Source organism: Sylvia atricapilla, chromosome 1 (genome assembly GCF_009819655.1).
Source record: "Sylvia atricapilla isolate bSylAtr1 chromosome 1, bSylAtr1.pri, whole genome shotgun sequence".
In the NCBI taxonomy this organism is placed as follows: domain Eukaryota; kingdom Metazoa; phylum Chordata; class Aves; order Passeriformes; family Sylviidae; genus Sylvia; species Sylvia atricapilla.
The window spans coordinates 124,637,035-124,654,604 of NC_089140.1; the positions used below are offsets into that span (position 1 = coordinate 124,637,035).

General features: G+C 40.5%; 1 protein-coding gene across 1 annotated transcript; it reads left to right on the plus strand.

Moving 5' to 3' along the window:
• The first annotated feature begins 146 nt into the window (after nucleotides 1-146).
• CHMP4C (charged multivesicular body protein 4C) lies at nucleotides 147-16,621 on the plus strand. The gene is given in 8 exon segments (XM_066332742.1): nucleotides 147-177; nucleotides 180-233; nucleotides 236-459; nucleotides 461-674; nucleotides 7,685-7,862; nucleotides 9,079-9,193; nucleotides 11,705-11,813; nucleotides 14,029-16,621. Coding segments are annotated over 8 exon segments (990 nt in total). The 3' UTR covers nucleotides 14,094-16,621.
• The last annotated feature ends 949 nt before the right edge of the window (nucleotides 16,622-17,570 follow it).

The window sequence follows — 17,570 nt, forward strand, 5'->3', positions numbered from 1 at the left end:
TTTTTTATTGTGTAGGTGACCACGCCAATGAACAAGTTGCCCAGAGAGGTTGGCAGTCTCCCTCCCTGGGGATGCTGAGCCGCCTAGATGCAATCCTGGGCCATGTGCTCTAGGATGACCCTGCGTGAGCAGGAAGGTTGGACCAGATGACCCACTATGCATTCTGCAATTCTATGACATGGGGAAAAGTACGGGGAAAGCACAAACTCGGCAGCCGCCGCCTCAGCGCCGGGCCCAGACCCTGCGGCTGCCCGCGGAGCTCGCCGGCTCCTCCCGCCGCTCTGCCGGCGCCGGCGGAGGGCAGCGGCAGCTCGGCCTCGGCGGAGCCGCCCCCGGGCCCGCCCCGCCGCCAGGTGCCGCGCCGCCGCCGTCCGCGGGCTCGGGAAGTGCTGTCACGGCGTGTGCCGGGCGGGGAGGCTCCTGAGGACCGGGCTGGCCAGAGCTTTCCGTCGGCGGGTGCCGAGCCGGGATCGCCGCCATGAGCAAGATCTCCAAGTTTTTCAAGGGGGGCGGCTCGGCCGCCTCCAAGGGCCGCGGGGGTCCCTCGCCGCAGGAGGCGCTGGCCCGGCTGCGAGAGACGGAGGAGATGCTCAGCAAGAAGCAGGAGTACCTGGAGACGCGGATCGAGCGGGAGCTGGCGGTAGCCCGGCAGCACGGCACCAAGAACAAGCGAGGTGAGTGCGGGCCGGGCCCCGCGCGATTAAATCCCGGGGCCGGAGCGCCCTGGGTACGGCAGGGACGCGAATCCCGCCGGGGCTGTGGCTGGGTCACCTGGCTCCGCAGGTGCGGTGTGGTTCGGCTGTGGGCTCCCGCTGAGGGTCACCACACCCGGGGCGGGATGGTGGGTTTGGGTCTTTGGCATCTATTACTGTTTAATGACGTGTGGATTCATATAGTGGGATGGGAATTTGTTATTCCTCACAAATTTTACTGTCTGCTGGCTGGATAAACGGAGGGCAAAGTACTGCTCTTCAGCGAGGGGAGGCAATCACTGTTTTGGGGGCTTAGCATTGGCTGAACGAGATGAAGGATGTGCAGATCTCCTGTATATTCATGAGTAAATGTACATTATCCCCATTGCTGACAGCTGAGGAACAAAGTGATGCAATGCTCTGTCCAAATCATGTAAGAAGTATATGTGCAACCAGAAAAAGAATGATAGCTTAGAGCATTAGTTAGTGACTACTGCTCTGGGATGCTGCTGGCTACAAAGGAGAGGAAGCTAAGGGGTCAGGTGGCCTGGATCCTGTGTATACTGACGTTGTCATCCCTGGGAAGCATATGATGGTAGTCAGTGTCTTAGGGATATACAGGCCTCAGAGAAATAAGTTAATTACTTCCTGAATTCACATGGAGGCCTGTTTGTCTACTCTGAGCTGTATTTTAATTTAAATGCTTCAAAACAGAAGAAGAGCATTTTGAATTAAAGATCTGTGATGTAACAAGAAAGTAGATCTTTTGCCCACTTGTTCTGTTACTCAGTAATTTAAAAAATAATGCCCCATAACTTTGAATTTGTGTGGAGAGGCATCCTGGTTAGCCCTTTAATGTATTTGTAATACTTAAGCATTTAATAATTATTAGAAAAAGGCATGTTAACTAACTTTTAGTTAAAATAGATTTAAAATCGTGGGTCAAGATGGGACAGATTTGAAGGCACAGTCAGGGGAGTAAAGTTAGTTGGGAGCTCAATTGAGCCAGCTGCTCAAGAGGATAGAAGCTGTCACAGTCTCTACATCCCTGACTTCAGCTGGAGTGTCTCTTGGTCCCTTGTCCAGGTACTGGCACCTCTGTACTGTCACAGTGAGCTAGTTCAGGAAGGTGATCCAGCTGGGACCTAATTTGCTATGGGACAAAGTGGCCAGGTGGCTCCTGGGGCTGAATTTATTGTGCAAAAGCCTGAGCTGCAGAGCTGGTGCAAGAAAACAGGTTGGTTCCTATGGCTGTAGCAATTCCTGGTTAAATCCAGACATGCTGCTCTGGAACTTCATCCCAAACCTGAACTATAAGCTGACACATTTGCAGAAAGAACCATTTCCTGCCTTGCTCTGACCTTGTGCTGCTCCCTTCCTTTCCCTTAGCAGAGCTCCCTGAAGGGTGTGTTTCAGAAAGCTGAATATGGTAAAATATTGTGTTTTTCTTTGCCTGAGTTATTTTTTTACCCAGGATGATTTAAGTGCCACTTATCCAGTTGACCTGGTAGCTACATAAGTGTTTGTGAACCTGTGAAGGAGAGAGTGGGGCACAGACAGGAATGAGAATTTGTTGAGAAAAGGTGGATCTGCTTGTTCTTTAACTCAGCTGGTTGATAGTGGTTTCAGGTGTGTGTTGCCTTTTTGCATCAGGCACACAGCATTTGATATCTGACACTTTTCTCCCAGGTCGTTGTTTCCACTGCAGTGCCCAATGTGCAATCACCCTAGGTTTTTATCCATGAAATTATTCACGGAGTCATATTGCAAACTGTACTGTTGAGCTGATCATGGTTAAAAATAACTGCCTTTTATTTTGTCATTTGCTCAGGGACCAACAGTTAAGAAAGTAAAAAGACAAGAATAGGGCTAAAAGTGCAGTATGGCAGTTTTTATTCATGCCAAAAATGGTTCTAAAACCAAAATGGGACAACCTAAGTACAGTCAGAGGAGAAACAATATGAACCATATGTTGTTTAAAATACAACCTTGCAGTGCCAAAGTGCTTAAATTTAGCAAAATAGTCAGTGAACTTAAGTCCCCGATAATATGTCTTCATTTGATATGTCAGTTGCTTTACAGTTTAATTACTGTTGATTTACATTGATAGCATATTAGCTAGTGTACAGTACTGTGTAGCTCAGAGAAAATCTGCGCTAACCACCATCTTTTTCTAACATTATGTAAACATAAACACAAATGAGAGAATAAAGATTTTAACCTACATTGCCTTGTTGAAGTGAGTGTTTCAGAGGGACATCACTGGTAATTTTAATGTAGTTTTTTTTCTTCATTGCATCTGTGCAGAAGCCTATGGAAACTGAAATGAGATTGTCTGCAACTGGAGCAAGATGTATCTAGGGATAGAAAATGCACCAAGTTAGCATGATCTCACTTGATTTTTAGGTGCATGAGTCTGAGCCAGTTGCACCAACACAAGTGAGAGGAGATTCAAGCACCAGCAATTTCTCATGACTTCATATGACTCTTGAATGGGTTTCATGTGACATCAGGCTTAACTTGATTTAAAAGCTGTAATGTGTTAGCTATGCCATTGATGTGAAACACCACTGAAATACTTCTGGCTTTTCCTTTATGAAGTATCTCTGCAGTTCCTGTACCTTATCTGAAATTAGCTATACTTTTGAGGTGATTACATTTCCAGCATTTCCCATTAATATCTGTTTGTAACTAAACCACTTCTGGGTTTTTTGTTTGCTGAAATTCCTCCTGAAGAGGTTATGTCATGAGAAGCAATATTTTTTTTCAGAGTTAGCACTGACTTCTAATGGCTCTCCATTCCCAGAACAAATGCTTTTTTAATGTCTTGCTGTACTTTTTGAGGGTTTCTCAGTTTCAACCAGTGCATAGCTACCAACTCCATCTACATATTGGCTTTTCTTCTCCATTATTTTGAAGGACACAGAAGAGAATTTAAAGAACAGGAGGTGATACTGAATATTTGAGAACTTTGTTTAAAAGGGAATGTATTTTCTGAATTGTGCCTGTAATTGTGAAAATAACATACGCATGAATGTGTGTTGTTTCAGCCTGGTGTCTTTCACAGATCATAAAAATATTGAAAAACATAATAAAAATAATAAAGTTAAGATAAGCTGTCCAGAATAGGATTTAATCTTAACCATAAAGAGCCACATAGTACTAATGAGGACAAAACCTGTGAAGAAAGAGGGAATAACAGGGAGGGTTTCACAACTAGATGCTGCCAGATATGCTGCGTGTTATGTTTGGGCAGGGCTTATGTAGTCGTGTGGCATTCCTTTCCAGTGAGTTAGGTGTAACCAGGAGGCTGTGGAAGCCAAACAATGATGTGGTGGTTGTGTGCTATGATAGACAGGTCAGTCATGCCTACAGCAGGCTGTGGGACATGAGGGTTTCTGGCAGGAACATAAAGATAAGCCCTTGGTGTGTCTTTGCTCTGTGAGTTACAGTGATTGTTCTCTGACTTTCAGTACCACATTTCAAGTGTCTTGCCATGAGCTGGAATACTTATAACTGGTCCAGCTCATTATTGTTCTTGATTTAGCTCCTCAGTTGTAACTGCCTGTGGCTTCCTCCACAAGGCTTTAAGGACATGAGGTGCTGATAATGAGCCTAATGAGGGTCCTATGATTTTCATGGCCTCAGCAGCACTGCCTTCAGTTGTCCCTGGAGTGAGGAAGATCAGAAGCTACTGTTCATGAATCCCTTGGAGGCCTGAGGTGAAGGTTTGTGAACTGTATCCAAGAGTGAGACCTGATATTTTCACAGTGGTGTTACGTCTTCAGAAGAAACACTCTTTTCCTACTTAAGTAGTTTCCTCATGGGAATTATAAGGATTATTAGACAATTGTTTTATTTCTGCTTCAGAAGATGAAGAGATCATTGGTGTTTTCTGTACTGATGGGTGTTGGTGGTGGGCTTGACAGGTAAAAGTGGTATTGCTGTACTGTTGCTTTTCCGTCTGATCTGTCATGAAATCATGAGAAGGGTGCCACAACTCTTCCTATGTCATTACTTCTGTTTTTCCTTTTAAAATCTGGATATTCAGTGTGGCCAGGATTCTTATTGCCCAGCTGGCCATTTCTGCTTCCTTAATGAAATGTCAGCATTGTAGCGATATTGGAAAAGTGCCCTTCTGTATGTTAATAAAAGGAGTTCATTAATATGCAAGCTTAAACTGACATAATAGTCTTCTTTTGTTCCAAACACCTTGACTATAAAATAAAAGCTCATATTAAAAAGTTCCTAATCTGTTGAGCTGTGTCCTGCTTCCTGGACTCAGGAGTACAGGAAATGTACTAAAGACCAGCCAACTGCTGACCATTATAAAATTCAGGAGTTGAATTGACTTCTTTGGAGCACAAAAGTATATGAGGCCGCTTTTGTTTTTGTTTTTTTTTTTTTTTTTTTTTTTTCCCGGAGAAGCCCTCCACCTCTTCCTGAATGAATTGCTGTTAATTATATTTGCTTCCTCAGACTCTATCTCTGCTCATACTCATCCTCCCCAGGCTGTCTTCCTTCTTTGAGATGTTTGGAATGGGGAACACCATTTTTCAGTGCCATTCTTAGACCTTCAGTGAAGTGAGTTTGTGTTCTCTGCTCAATTTCATTATATTTTAATAGATACATTCTTTTCTAGTTTGGTAGTTAGAATGTGGTAGCATTAAAGAGCAGAAGCATTTTAATCCTGTAAGACTTGCACGCAAATTTAAAAGTGCTTGTAATGTGTAGTAGAAAAGCATTAAAAGTTCTAGGTGCTTTGTAAACCACAGAAGAATAGATTTCAAATAACAAGGAAATTATCCTTAAATTATAAATTAGTGATAGGAGCTACTGAAGCAAAATATTCTGCAATAAAGGACATTCATTTAACACAAATAAAGAAGATCATAAAATGTGGTGTGAGAATTTATAGTGCTTGGGTTGGTAAGGAAGGGGTATGAATTTATTTCTTATGAAGTGCTTTGTTCAGAAGTCATTAGTAAAACTAAAGAAAAGGAAGATCATATATTGCACCACAATAATTAGGAAAAGCTCTTTATGAATAGCTGAAGTAACAAAGAGTTTAGCGTCTCCTGTGTTTTCTTGATTTGGGTGTGGTTTAATTAAATGATCTTCAGGATTTTGAAAACAACTGCTTTGTGAGTAACTGAGGAAATCCATTTTCTCAGTGAGCAGCCAATAATAACAGCACCATTGCAGAGTCCCATTTCTGAAGAACACTGGCTAGAAAGACTGCCCCATGGTAGATGCTTGCTCCAGCTGAAGTCTTTCTGCATCAGCTTGTTAGTGCTCCTCAATCCACAGGGCCTCAGAGTCCTCTCTGGCCCAGCTGGTGTTATGTTTGTCTGGAACCTCCAGCTTCCTAACCTAAGAATCCAGGATCAAATTTCATCCAATGGAAGCTAAGAAAGGAAGTGGCTGGTGTCTTAACTCTACCAATACTAAATGTAGGGAAATAATAAGTAGGTAAAGATTATTTGGGATTAAACAAAAATTAAGTATTTTAGAATTGCCAATGAGAATTTTACGATTCTTACATTTGCCGTGTGCACGACATCGTCTGGTGTTTGTGCAACTTCTGCAGAATATGCATGATCTTTGAACCATCCCTCAAAACCTGGGGAAATCTTGGATTTGAATGACATGATTCATCTGTTGGGATTGCGGTTTGCTGTCCTGAAACATCTCACTGCAGGTGGTGGAAGGCATCTTAGCCTGTGTGAATGTCCTTGTGCAGCTCATGATGAGCAATTTTGATCATGTTGATTCAAGCATTTGTCAACAAAACATTAATTTTTTTGGTGTGCTGTTACACACCATGAATCTTGGTGCCCTCCTTGGGGGAATCCTGATTTCATTTGAAAAGTTGTGTACCCCAGTGTCAAGGTTCAGTGTTATTGCACATGGACAGTTTTAACAGGATTGCAATAGTAGCTGCTGCTGTTGGTTGAGTTTGGGGGGCTGCAGGGCTGCTGGTGTTTGCAGGCTCTAAATCTGTTAAAAAAATTAAATGTAGGAGACAAGGAAGGGAATGGAGTGCTAATAGCATTGAAAGAAACCAAACAATGGGTTAACTTGGTCTCTTAGTTTCGTTTGGTGGGGTTTTTTTGCCTGGCACACGTGCAGTTTGGAAAGGATTGTCATCAAGAAATGCTTGTGGCAAAATTGTGTGTGTTCCACACCCTGAGGCCAAGAGAAAGTTCTTTTCTCCTCATGCTTGTCACGTGCATTTATTCTGGTAATGATTTACTCTGGGCAGAGTACATTGCTCATAACTTAGTGAATATAAAAGACTAATCTCGACAATTTACAAAGGTAATAGGATGTAGCTGGATTTGACTGTGGCTGTGTCTACAAAGTTCTTTATGTTCTCAAATTCTAAAGTTTAAAGATCATGTTCCTAAGTGATTGTAAGAAATAGGTGAGCTAAAAGCTGAAAAAATGCAAATCCTTCTCTGATCTAACCCATCTGCCTGGCTGGGCCATTTGGGCCCTCGGTTGCACAGCACAATTATTCCTGCTGAGACAAAGTGTAGAAAGGGCCATTGGTGGAGTTGAGGTTATCATGGCAGATCTTCTTGCACTGTCTTCCTTAGGTTTTACTTGCATTTTGCAGCTTATTCTTTTCTTCTCTCCTCTGTTTCCTCCCTTCTGACTTCTCTCTGATGTTTTTCTTTTTCCTTCCCATCTCCCCTGCCTTGCCTGTGTGCACAGGATGGAGTTCAAGATCTCCCACAGTGGAGGAAGAAGCTGCTTTTCCTTGTGGTGCTAAAAGGAGTTAATCTAAAAGAGGCTTCCCACCATGTTCATGCAACAGCCTGTTGGTGATTAACAGGCTGCCGATCTGGTGTGGTCAAAGTTTGTCTCCCTCACAGTAAGGTAGGAGGGTGAGAATTATAAATTCTGCAGGTCAGCTTGGTGCTGAGCTACTTGTCCTTGCATTTGCTATGAAAACACACGGTGCACTTTGCCTCTTCCCATTCCAGCTGCCTTACAAGCACTGAAGAGAAAAAAGAGATATGAGAAACAGTTGAATCAAATTGATGGGACACTTTCGACCATTGAATTCCAGAGAGAGGCATTGGAAAATTCTCATACCAACACAGAAGTGCTCAAGAATATGGGTTATGCTGCACAAGCTATGAAAAAAGTACATGAAAATATGTAAGTGTTTTCTAGTAGCTTCCAAGTTGAATTTATTAATCACTTTCAAATTATTCTATCACACAGACTGTTGTATCAAGTTAGATAGTTTTGACTTCGTATTTGGTTTGCGTATTGAATGTCAAGAAAGCTAATAGTGTTATAGTGTTATATTTGGCAGCAAAACATCTTTTCCTAACAATACATTTAAAAGGAAGTTCACTTAACTAGTGAGATCTGTTTTCTTAAGTCTGTCTTGGCAGTGGAGGCAGTCTCTGCCCTTGGTTTGTCTAGAAGAAAATCTAGTCAATAGAAACTAGGTGGACTCTTTTTCTCAGAATCCATAAGCTGGAGTGTAGGATTCAAAGTACTAATTAGATCCACCCCCTTCTCCCCCCACCCCGCATAAGAAATGATTAATTTTTTTTTTTCATATGTGCTATATTGTTTCAAGGGGTGTTTTTCTGCCTGAATAAACAGAGTTAAATCAGAAAGGTTGTTCTGGGAGAAATAAACAGGAATTGAAACAATAATGAAGCTAACAATAAGAGGAAACCCTTAAATGGGGTACAATTCTGTTAAGTTCCCCCCAGTTCTGGTGAAAGCTTAACATCAAAAAAGATCCATGAAATCATAGAATAGTTGGGTTCAAAGGGACTTTTAAAGATAATCCTGTCCAAACACCCTGCAGTGAATAGGAACATCTTCAACTGGATCAGGTTGCTCAGACTCCATCCAACCTGACCTCGGATGTTTCTAGTGATGGGGATTCACCATTTCTGGCAACCTGTGCTGGTGCTTCACCACCCTCATTGTAAAAAACTGCTTCCTTGAATCAAATATAAATTGACCCTCTTTTGGATTAAAGCTGTTACCCTCTGCCCTTCACAACAAGCCATGTAAATACTTGTCCCCATCTTTCTTATAAACCCCCTGTAAGTACCAAGAGGCCTGTAGAGAGACACTGATCTTGGGGATCTGCCCATGGGCTGTGACTGGCTGGCAGAGGTGTGAGGAGCACAGCGAGGGAGAGACAGAGCTGCTGCAGTTTGACTTTTGTTATAATCCCATCATGGAAGTAGCTGGACTGGGTTTAGATGAGGAAAATTATTCCCTGTGAATTCTGCTGTTTATAGAGTCATGGGCATAAAAACAAATAGGGTCTGTTCAAGTGAGTTTGTTCTGTAGGATTTGAATGATATATCTTTAAAAAAATGTTTCCATGTTACCTTGCCAGGGATTTGAACAAAATTGATGATTTGATGCAAGATATCACTGAACAGCAAGATGTTGCTCAGGAAATTTCAGATGCTATCTCCAGCCGAGCCACCTTTGGTGATGAGTTTGACGAGGTTAGTACTTCAGGCTGTGAGTTTTTACTCCATATTTGCTGTGCAGTGGTTTGTTTCTCAAAAAATGTGGAGGTGAAATTCACTGGTTCTAGCTTACCCTAACTAGGACAATTGCATAATTTTAATGTAACTATTAAAAATTAATCAAAACTATTATATATAAAATATATAATGTAGCAAATAAAAATCTTAAAATGTAAAAATATAAAAAATATTTTTATTTTGATATAAATTTTAAGAAAAGCATTTGTAACTGCACTCCTGTAATTATTGTCCTTATTTGAGCCTTGGATGAAGGTCTCTAAAACATGTAATTTGTGGACACTGAAACATATAATTTTTTGTTGCTCCAAATAGACATCCATTTGACTTAAGTGCATGTCCTTATGTCATAGACTGGCTGCTGTTTATAATTCTGAATATTTTGACCATTTTTTAAGGTTGTTTTTGGTGCTTGGAGATGCAGGTCCTCTCCCTATTGCCCAGAGCACAGAAGTAGATCTGATAGAAGTAATACCTGTTGAAAGCAATAAGTTTTCATTCTAAAGCTCTTTTCTTCTGAACCTCCCACAAGATATTTAGGACCTGTTACAGTAGCTTTCATCCAGTGCCCCCAGATTTGATTTTGTACATCTAAAGAGGAAGTAACTTATTTCTGATCCAGCAATGGTTGAGGACTCAAGGGTCAATGTTACTCAAAATTCTTGTAATCTGTGGAATGCAGAGGTGGGTATCGAGCCCATTATCACAACCAGTTTTGTTTTTCAGTTTTGTTTCAAAATGGCCTAGCACTAAGAATCATGTGAAGAATGTCCTGAATACTCAAACTATTCACTCTATTCCAAACTAATTTGTTCCTGTGTGTCCAAATGGGCAACAAAGAAAAACATAAATGCTATATTGCACATATTTTCTTGGTTGGGAGGAAGAGGAAGTTTCATTCAACAGTTCTAATTTGTTGAAAATAAGAATGATTCTTTGTATTTTGTTCCCATTACCTGTTTTCGTGTATTTCCACTTTGAATGTAAGTAGACTTTCCAAGAAACGTTTAGTCATTACTGGCACAAGGAATGGGATTTGGCCTGAGCTTCAAACAATTGAAAAACATCCTGCCACCCCAAACAGCTGTAGAGTGTCTTACTTCTAACAGTGCTTAACTTTTTGGAGTCTGGGCTTAGTAAGCATGGTGTAGATTGACCTGGAAGTTCCTAAGGGATACCAGTTGAAGCTGATGTGCATTGTTCCTGTTTGAGAAATAAGCCCCTGTCACTTTGGAGCATCAATGTACCAGCTTTTGCATAGGAGCCTAATACTTAAACCACTTGGCAGTAACTGGGAAACCTGGTTTGCAGGCTACTCACCTTAAGAGTGCTAGAATCAATGACTTAATTTCTGGGATATAAGGTGGTTTGTGTTGAAGGATAATATTTAATTTTAATTTTTTTAAGGATGTTTTTTGCATGCACTTGGATGTATTTTCTTTTCACATGTGTGCCATGGCTGTAACAAGACCATGGAAGCATGTGATTTCTCCTGCTTCAGACAGGCACAGAAACAAAAGAGCTCCTTCTCCCTGGGTTGACACAGTGTATGTTTGCCTTAAATTATAAAACCATGAGAAAGTAAATTCAGATATAAAGTCCTGTGGTGGCTATGCGACTTTCATTTTAACTTCTACACTGGTGATAAAATATAAACGTGTAGGCAAAGCCCATTTCAGTACCTAATAGCTCCTCCTTTACAACTTTTTTTGACACTTACCCAGCACCTCTCCAGTCGTTTTTGCCTGTTGTTTCTTTTGAACCATTTTATCAATGTGGCAAAGGTCCATTTCTTTACAAATATGTAACACTTAGCTTCCTTTGTTTGGGAGGCTTCAGCCAAGGAGTAAGTTCCTTGCTTTTTTAAAAAGCGTATGGCCTTTTTAGTTTTAGCATGATTAGCTCATCTGTCCAAATCAGCCTCTGCACCTAAAAGCTCACGAATGCTGTGTACTTCAAGAGTGAAAAACAGGACCCAGGAGATCACTTTTGATTCCAGTGCTGCTTTGAAATCACTTATCCTGGACTTATATGATAGACCTGAAGCGTAATGTTTAATGACAGTCTGCCTTATAACCAGTGGAAGGTGTTTGCCTTTTAAAATGGGAGAAATGGCATGTTAAAGATAGAATCCACTAAAGAGTACAGGGTCTGGACTTGGATCAAACCTGAGGACAGCAGAAAGGCTTTTTACTCCCATATTTGCCTTTTTGGCATGTATTGTACTGCTGTTAGTTTTGTTTCTAATTCTACTCCTTGTCTTGTTTCTGTCATTGTCCTATTTTCAATGTTCAATTAAGGTTTACTTAATTGCTCATACTTAGTAAAAATTACACTTTAGTATGCTGTTCATATGTCCTTTCAGGTGTAAACTGGTTTTTTCAGTAGTACTTTGCTTCACGGTGGTTAAATGTGCCCTTGTGTGTGATCACTGTCAGTATTTGTAAGTAATGTTTTCCTTGAATTTAGGATGAGTTGATGGCAGAATTAGAAGAACTGGAGCAAGAAGAACTGAACAAGGGAATGAGAGATGTCAGGTTGCCAAGTGTTCCGTCCACATCGCTGCCTTCTCGCCCTGGTAAAATGCCTGCTTGCCATTTTACATTTCTGATGATGAAGCCGTGCTGTGAGAAAGGGGAGAGGAAGAGAGGGTTTCAGATATGCATTTGACTCTATTTTAACTTTAAAAATGTTATAAATCCCTTTTCCTATTTTTGTATCTGCTTAATAGAAAAAGCAGAGTGGGATTCCATTTTGCTCTGTGAAAGCATTTAGGACCAAATTCTCTGTACGTTTGGGGTGACAAACTTGGGGAACTTGACCTTGCACATATACTGATGAATCTCCTACTGAAACATAGTAAGATCATTGAGGAATGATCTTTTTTTGCCTTTTTTTCTCTTCTTTTTGGCAATTAGTCTCTTTCAATTAGAGTCTGACCTAGATTCCAGATATTTATGTCATAAAGATCCAGCTTTGCAGGGCAGTGGTTTGGTATTTTCCAGTGGTATTTTAATTAGAAGTGAAGGAGTAACCAGGAAGTACATGTTTAAAGACATATTTTCATTCCCTTGCTTTCTTTCTACTGAACAGGCTTATTCCTGGTATTAAGCTGTAGTTTTATTTTTCTGTAGCTTCTCCTGTTCATTTTGAATTCAGCCAGAGGCAATCAACTTTTACTACACTTTTCACTGTCAGCTGAGAGACTTGCTGTGTACTGACATTAGTAAAAGACTATAAATACTTGATGTTAAGGACAGCACACATATGACACAGGTTGTTTATGGTTTCTGCTGAAGAACAGGTACCTAGACCAGCTCAGCTCAGATACTATGAGAAGTGTTTTGGCAGATCCTGAGAAGTCATTTAAGTCCTGAGAAGTCATTTAAAATGTTCAAGCTGAGACTGTGGCCTCACCTACTGAACTCCGTTGCAGAACAGTAAAAAAAAAAAAAAAAAAAAAAAAAAAAGGATTTAGGAAAACAGTGAAAATTCAGTCTGGCAGTTTATGATTAGTTCATACATTGTCTTCCAGATCCAGATCCAGCTGTGCCAGTTGACATTTTTATTAAACCCAGACCATCCCCATGTGCTTCTCACTATTTTAATTTTCTGCTTCATCCATTTGTAAAGCTGCTTCAGGCAAGATGAGCTGGTTACAATTATATAGTTCAAGGCTGTGAAAAAATGGCTCATGTTTTATGAAACTCTCTGCTTACTGTTACACAGCAACAGCAAAAAGTCAGACCAGTTGATGGATCTGTAATGCTTCTAATTGGAGATGCACGTTGCCCCCGTGATTTTGAAGATGAGGAAGCTGCAATGGAGTGAGGCATAGTGACCTTCCCCAGTCACACAGTGAACCTGGGACTCTTGCAGAACAGGGACTGAAGCTGTGGTCCCCTATGTGCTTCTCCCACTCTTAGTCCCTGAGGGTGGCAGTTGCAGTTCCCCTCAGGAGGGCGGCTCCTGGCCCTGCAGCTGCCTCAGGTGGGAGCCAGCTGGCTGCTGTAAAGGTGCACATGCAGGTGTTGGACCCAGTACCAGTGTTCCACTGGTGGCTGGAGAGATGCCAGTCATGCCCTGCACAGCCCACAGATGGAGGAGGCAGCCTGAGTTGAACCTGGGCTCTTGGGCATCTTGTTTGCAGGTCAGCAAATGGAGACAGTTTGGGTGAGGTTTTACTTTAGTGAATGCAGGTGATGGGTGATAGATTTGGATACAAAGTGTGTGTGGGACCTGATCCAGAGCTAGGAATTTCTGTTGCTGTGAACACAGGCAGTAAACTGATGTAAACCTGAGCAAAGCAATTTCAGGAATGTCTTTCTCTGTTTAATAAATGACATCACCCATTAAAATGGAGTGAGTTCATTCAGAGACTTGCATGTGCAGAACCTCTCAGCACTATTTGAAAAGGTAGCAGGATGTGTAGCTGGCCAGGATAGGTCACTTTTGCTCATTTACATAGTGGTGAGAGAACTGACAGCATTCCTGTGGGCCTTTTCTGGCTGTGACAAGCTTTAGAAATTAAATGTTTTTTTCTGTTTGTGTCTTTCAGTAGGAATGACATCAGATCTATATTGGGAACTTTAGGGTTCTGTAGGAAATAATAATGGGGCAAAATAGTCCCATCTCTTATGAGCTTCATTCCTACTTTACTCATGTTCAGCTTGCTGCTCAGTAAATTGGTCTGAGATCTTCAAATGGAAAAGCACTGTGCAAGTCCTCATGCTAACACAGCAAATGGCTCTGACTGTTACATTAGTTGATGGTTATTGTCTCTTTATCTGCAGCATCGACCAGGAAAAGAGCAGAGGATGAAGATGAAATGAAGAAACTGGCTGCCTGGGCTTCATAAGAACATCGTCATTTTATAACTCCAAACATTACAGTGCAGAATGTAAAGAGCTGTGCTGCTGTTTTATAACCACACTGATCTACTGTGGTTGCATTTCATACAGGTTGGGTTTTTTATAGCACGTCTTACTGAGACAAGTGTTACTGTCATTTTACAAAACTAGCTTAAAAACCAGCAAACAAAAGAATTAAGTAGTTGCCTAAACCTTCAGGCATCATTTTTTTTCAGCCTCATTAAGAGATTTCTTTTATTATTAGTATCAGTTTTTAATAGGTACTATCTTACCATATCTGTTGGTTTGTAAAATCTATGTGCCTCATTAATGCTCAAAGCTGGATTCATTTTTGAAATGAGAAAGTAAGTCAGTCATCAGGGTACTATAACTAGAGGATTATTTGGTTCAGACTATTTGAATATTAGCAAAACAGCTTAATACGTGTCCTCATTTGCAAGTTCTTTGAGCCCAAGAACTAATAACTATTCGTTTGGACATGAAGATACAGTCTGCCTCGGGCAACTTATGGTGTCCTAGATATTAAGAGGAAGCTCTTTTGTAACCTTATTGAAATGGGATGGGTTATTTGTTTTGTTTTAACTGGCCAAAATGCTCATGCACTTCTATAGGTCAACTTGAATTGTATTTTGGACTATTTCTGACTAGGTTACAGAATTACAGTGATCAAGGAAAGTGAAATGTCTAGGTTCTTACAGATTCCTGCCAAACACTACTGATTTTCATTAACCCTGTCAAAAATTCAGAAGAGATTTGACCTTCCTGTGTTCTTCTCCTCTGCCTTGCCTTTCTAGGATGAGTCGTTACTTTGTATACTACTCATCTTCATCTGAGGAATTAGCAACATGCTATAATTTTACCATTTCAAAATAGTTTTAATTTCTGAGCATCTGATTCTTTTCTCTTACTGAGTTTGTGAATGGAAATAATACCATTGTGTGTTGCATTTGCAGTGCCCTTTTGAACACTGGTTAAAAGCTGATTCTGGGTTACTTGTAAAGTTGGTGTGTTACTGTGTAACTGACAGCGTTTTAGCCTAAGGAGTAAATGTGGCTCTTGAGTGCTAAACTACTACATATATGGAGAAATCACTGTTCAAATACAACCCAAAAATTAAATAGGCTGCTTTGTACTAAGAAAGTGTTAAATAAGTCTTAAGCTCTATGCTAGTAGCCTGCTGTCAATCACAAGGAAATAGTAAAACACTGTGGAGGTCCTAGGATTGTAGGAAGCAGAGTCCTTGATCTAGGTTTCTTGTTTTCAAACGAATTTAAATTTAGTGATGACTGGACCACCTGGGGAACAGTGGTGGGCTTGATTTCTGTAGATCTTCAGCAACAGAAGAAGCAACTTCAGCAACTGACCTCTTCTTCTGTAGGCTTTAGCCTGTGATTTGTTGGGTATTCAGCTTCAGCAGCCTTCAATAGCCTTCAACTTAGTGGATTTTTGGTAAAGAGTAAGCAAATATGTGTTCTATGGCCTGCTCAGAGCCTTTCAACTTGAGCCCCATGGATGAAACCCAAAATGTATAAACTGTGTGAAGAGATTGACTTTCAGAATTTTCATTCTCTGTGAAGGAATTGCTTTTGGATTGTATCTGTATGAGACCTGAATCAAGCCTTGCCACTTTGAATAATCTTCTTACAGGAAAAAACTGCATGTGTTAATTCAGTCCTAAAATTTGGAGGTATCAAGAAAATAGTCCCTTTTTGTTGAGAGTAGAAAAAGTCTGGATTTATTTTGCTTTTGTTTTAAATACAAAATAAAATGGGAAAAAAAAAAAGAGAAAGACCTAGCTGCCTTGAACTTAAAAATACATTTTGAACTCTCAAGGAGTAGGAAACTAAATACTAACAAAACACTACTTGGTTTTAATGCTTGCTGAAATTCAGCATGAGATGCATGCTGAAAGCAGGAATATTTAGTAAAATAGCAAATATTCCAAGTTATTTCAAATTCATTTGCTAACCCTTCTGGCTTGAATCCTGTCTTCAAGGTGTGCAGTTTATGCAGGTCTGAATCGAGTACAGAACATATTATCACACACTGGGTGCATGACCCTGCAAGGCTAGCAGTGTGCTTGTGGACACTTCTGGTATTTCTAAATATGAGGCCATGCCAACATAGTCCCATGGTTTGGTAAAGCTGGCTTCCAGCCTCTGTTCTAGGTTGAATAAGTAGTTTAACAATGCTTGGCTCTTATGTAGCAGTTGGTATATTTGAAGTGCTCTACAACCTAATGGGTCTCTAAGCTTCCATTTTGAAACTAAAGTGACTTTCAGTCTGCTTTGGAAAATGTGAGCCTGCTGTTTTTGAATAAGAACTTTTCATGTGAACACCCATCAATGGAAACAAAAAAATCCTGTAGAGAAGATCTTTGCAAACCAGTGTTTGACTGCTGACCTCCAGCAATGTTTTGGCCAAGTGTTAATCCTGAAAAGGCTTGAGGTATGTTCATTTTATTAATCTCTGACCAAGCACTTTAAAGACAAAATTTTTGAAAGGTGAAGAAATTCAGGTGAGCTGCTCTGAAAGCTTACGTATAGTCTGAAAGACAGACCCATGTACTAGTTCACCAGTTCAGGCCAGGATGTGAGGTTGGTGAAACACTCAGAAACATTGTAGTGATGTACAGAAACCAAAATACACCATGGACCTCCATAACTGGAGTGTTTGTTGCCATTTTTTTTGGGACACCATTTTTCTTCAAGGGCAAAGAGGTTTTAGGAATTTAATTCAGCTGAGGGAGTGGCTCTTTCCTGTGTAAATTCAGATAACACTGGGGAAAATGGCTTTCTTTTTTGAACATATGGCTCTCTTCATGCCAAGATGTTATTTGTTTAGTGTATATAAGCAGTCAAGAGTGAATAGTGTCAGTGTGTTATTGTAAATGTACCCTACTGACTGGAACATATTTTACAGGAGGACTGTGGCAGCAGATGGTGTACTGCAACTGACTTCCTTTCTTGTTGCTTATTTATTCTGAGATTGTTTTTTCTCCTAACAGGCTTAGACATTTTTAACCTGGTTAACTTTAAAAAGGGGAAAGTAAATTAATAAAAAGCAAAAGCAATTAATATATGTATATATATACACACTGTAAATAAATATTTGGATGTCATGTTTGTGTTACATGATTTTATTAAATTTCTTTTCCTATCAGGCAGAATTGTAAGTACCCTCCTTACACTGTCATTAGGATATATGAAGGTGGGTCTTTTAAAGAATGTGAGAATATTTTTAAACATTTCTTGATGTATTAATCTTTCAGCAGCCAGTTAGGATTCAAGAATTCTTTGAAGTTGATTTGGTTTAAAAAACAACCAACAAAAAACCCCACCCCAGTGTAACCTGTGGTGTTTGGGCTGCATTCCTTCACAATTGACCATTGTGTTTCAAGAAATTCTTCTAATTTAAAAATCAAAAATACCTCCCTTTCCTCCCCTCCCCTCTGACTCAAAGAT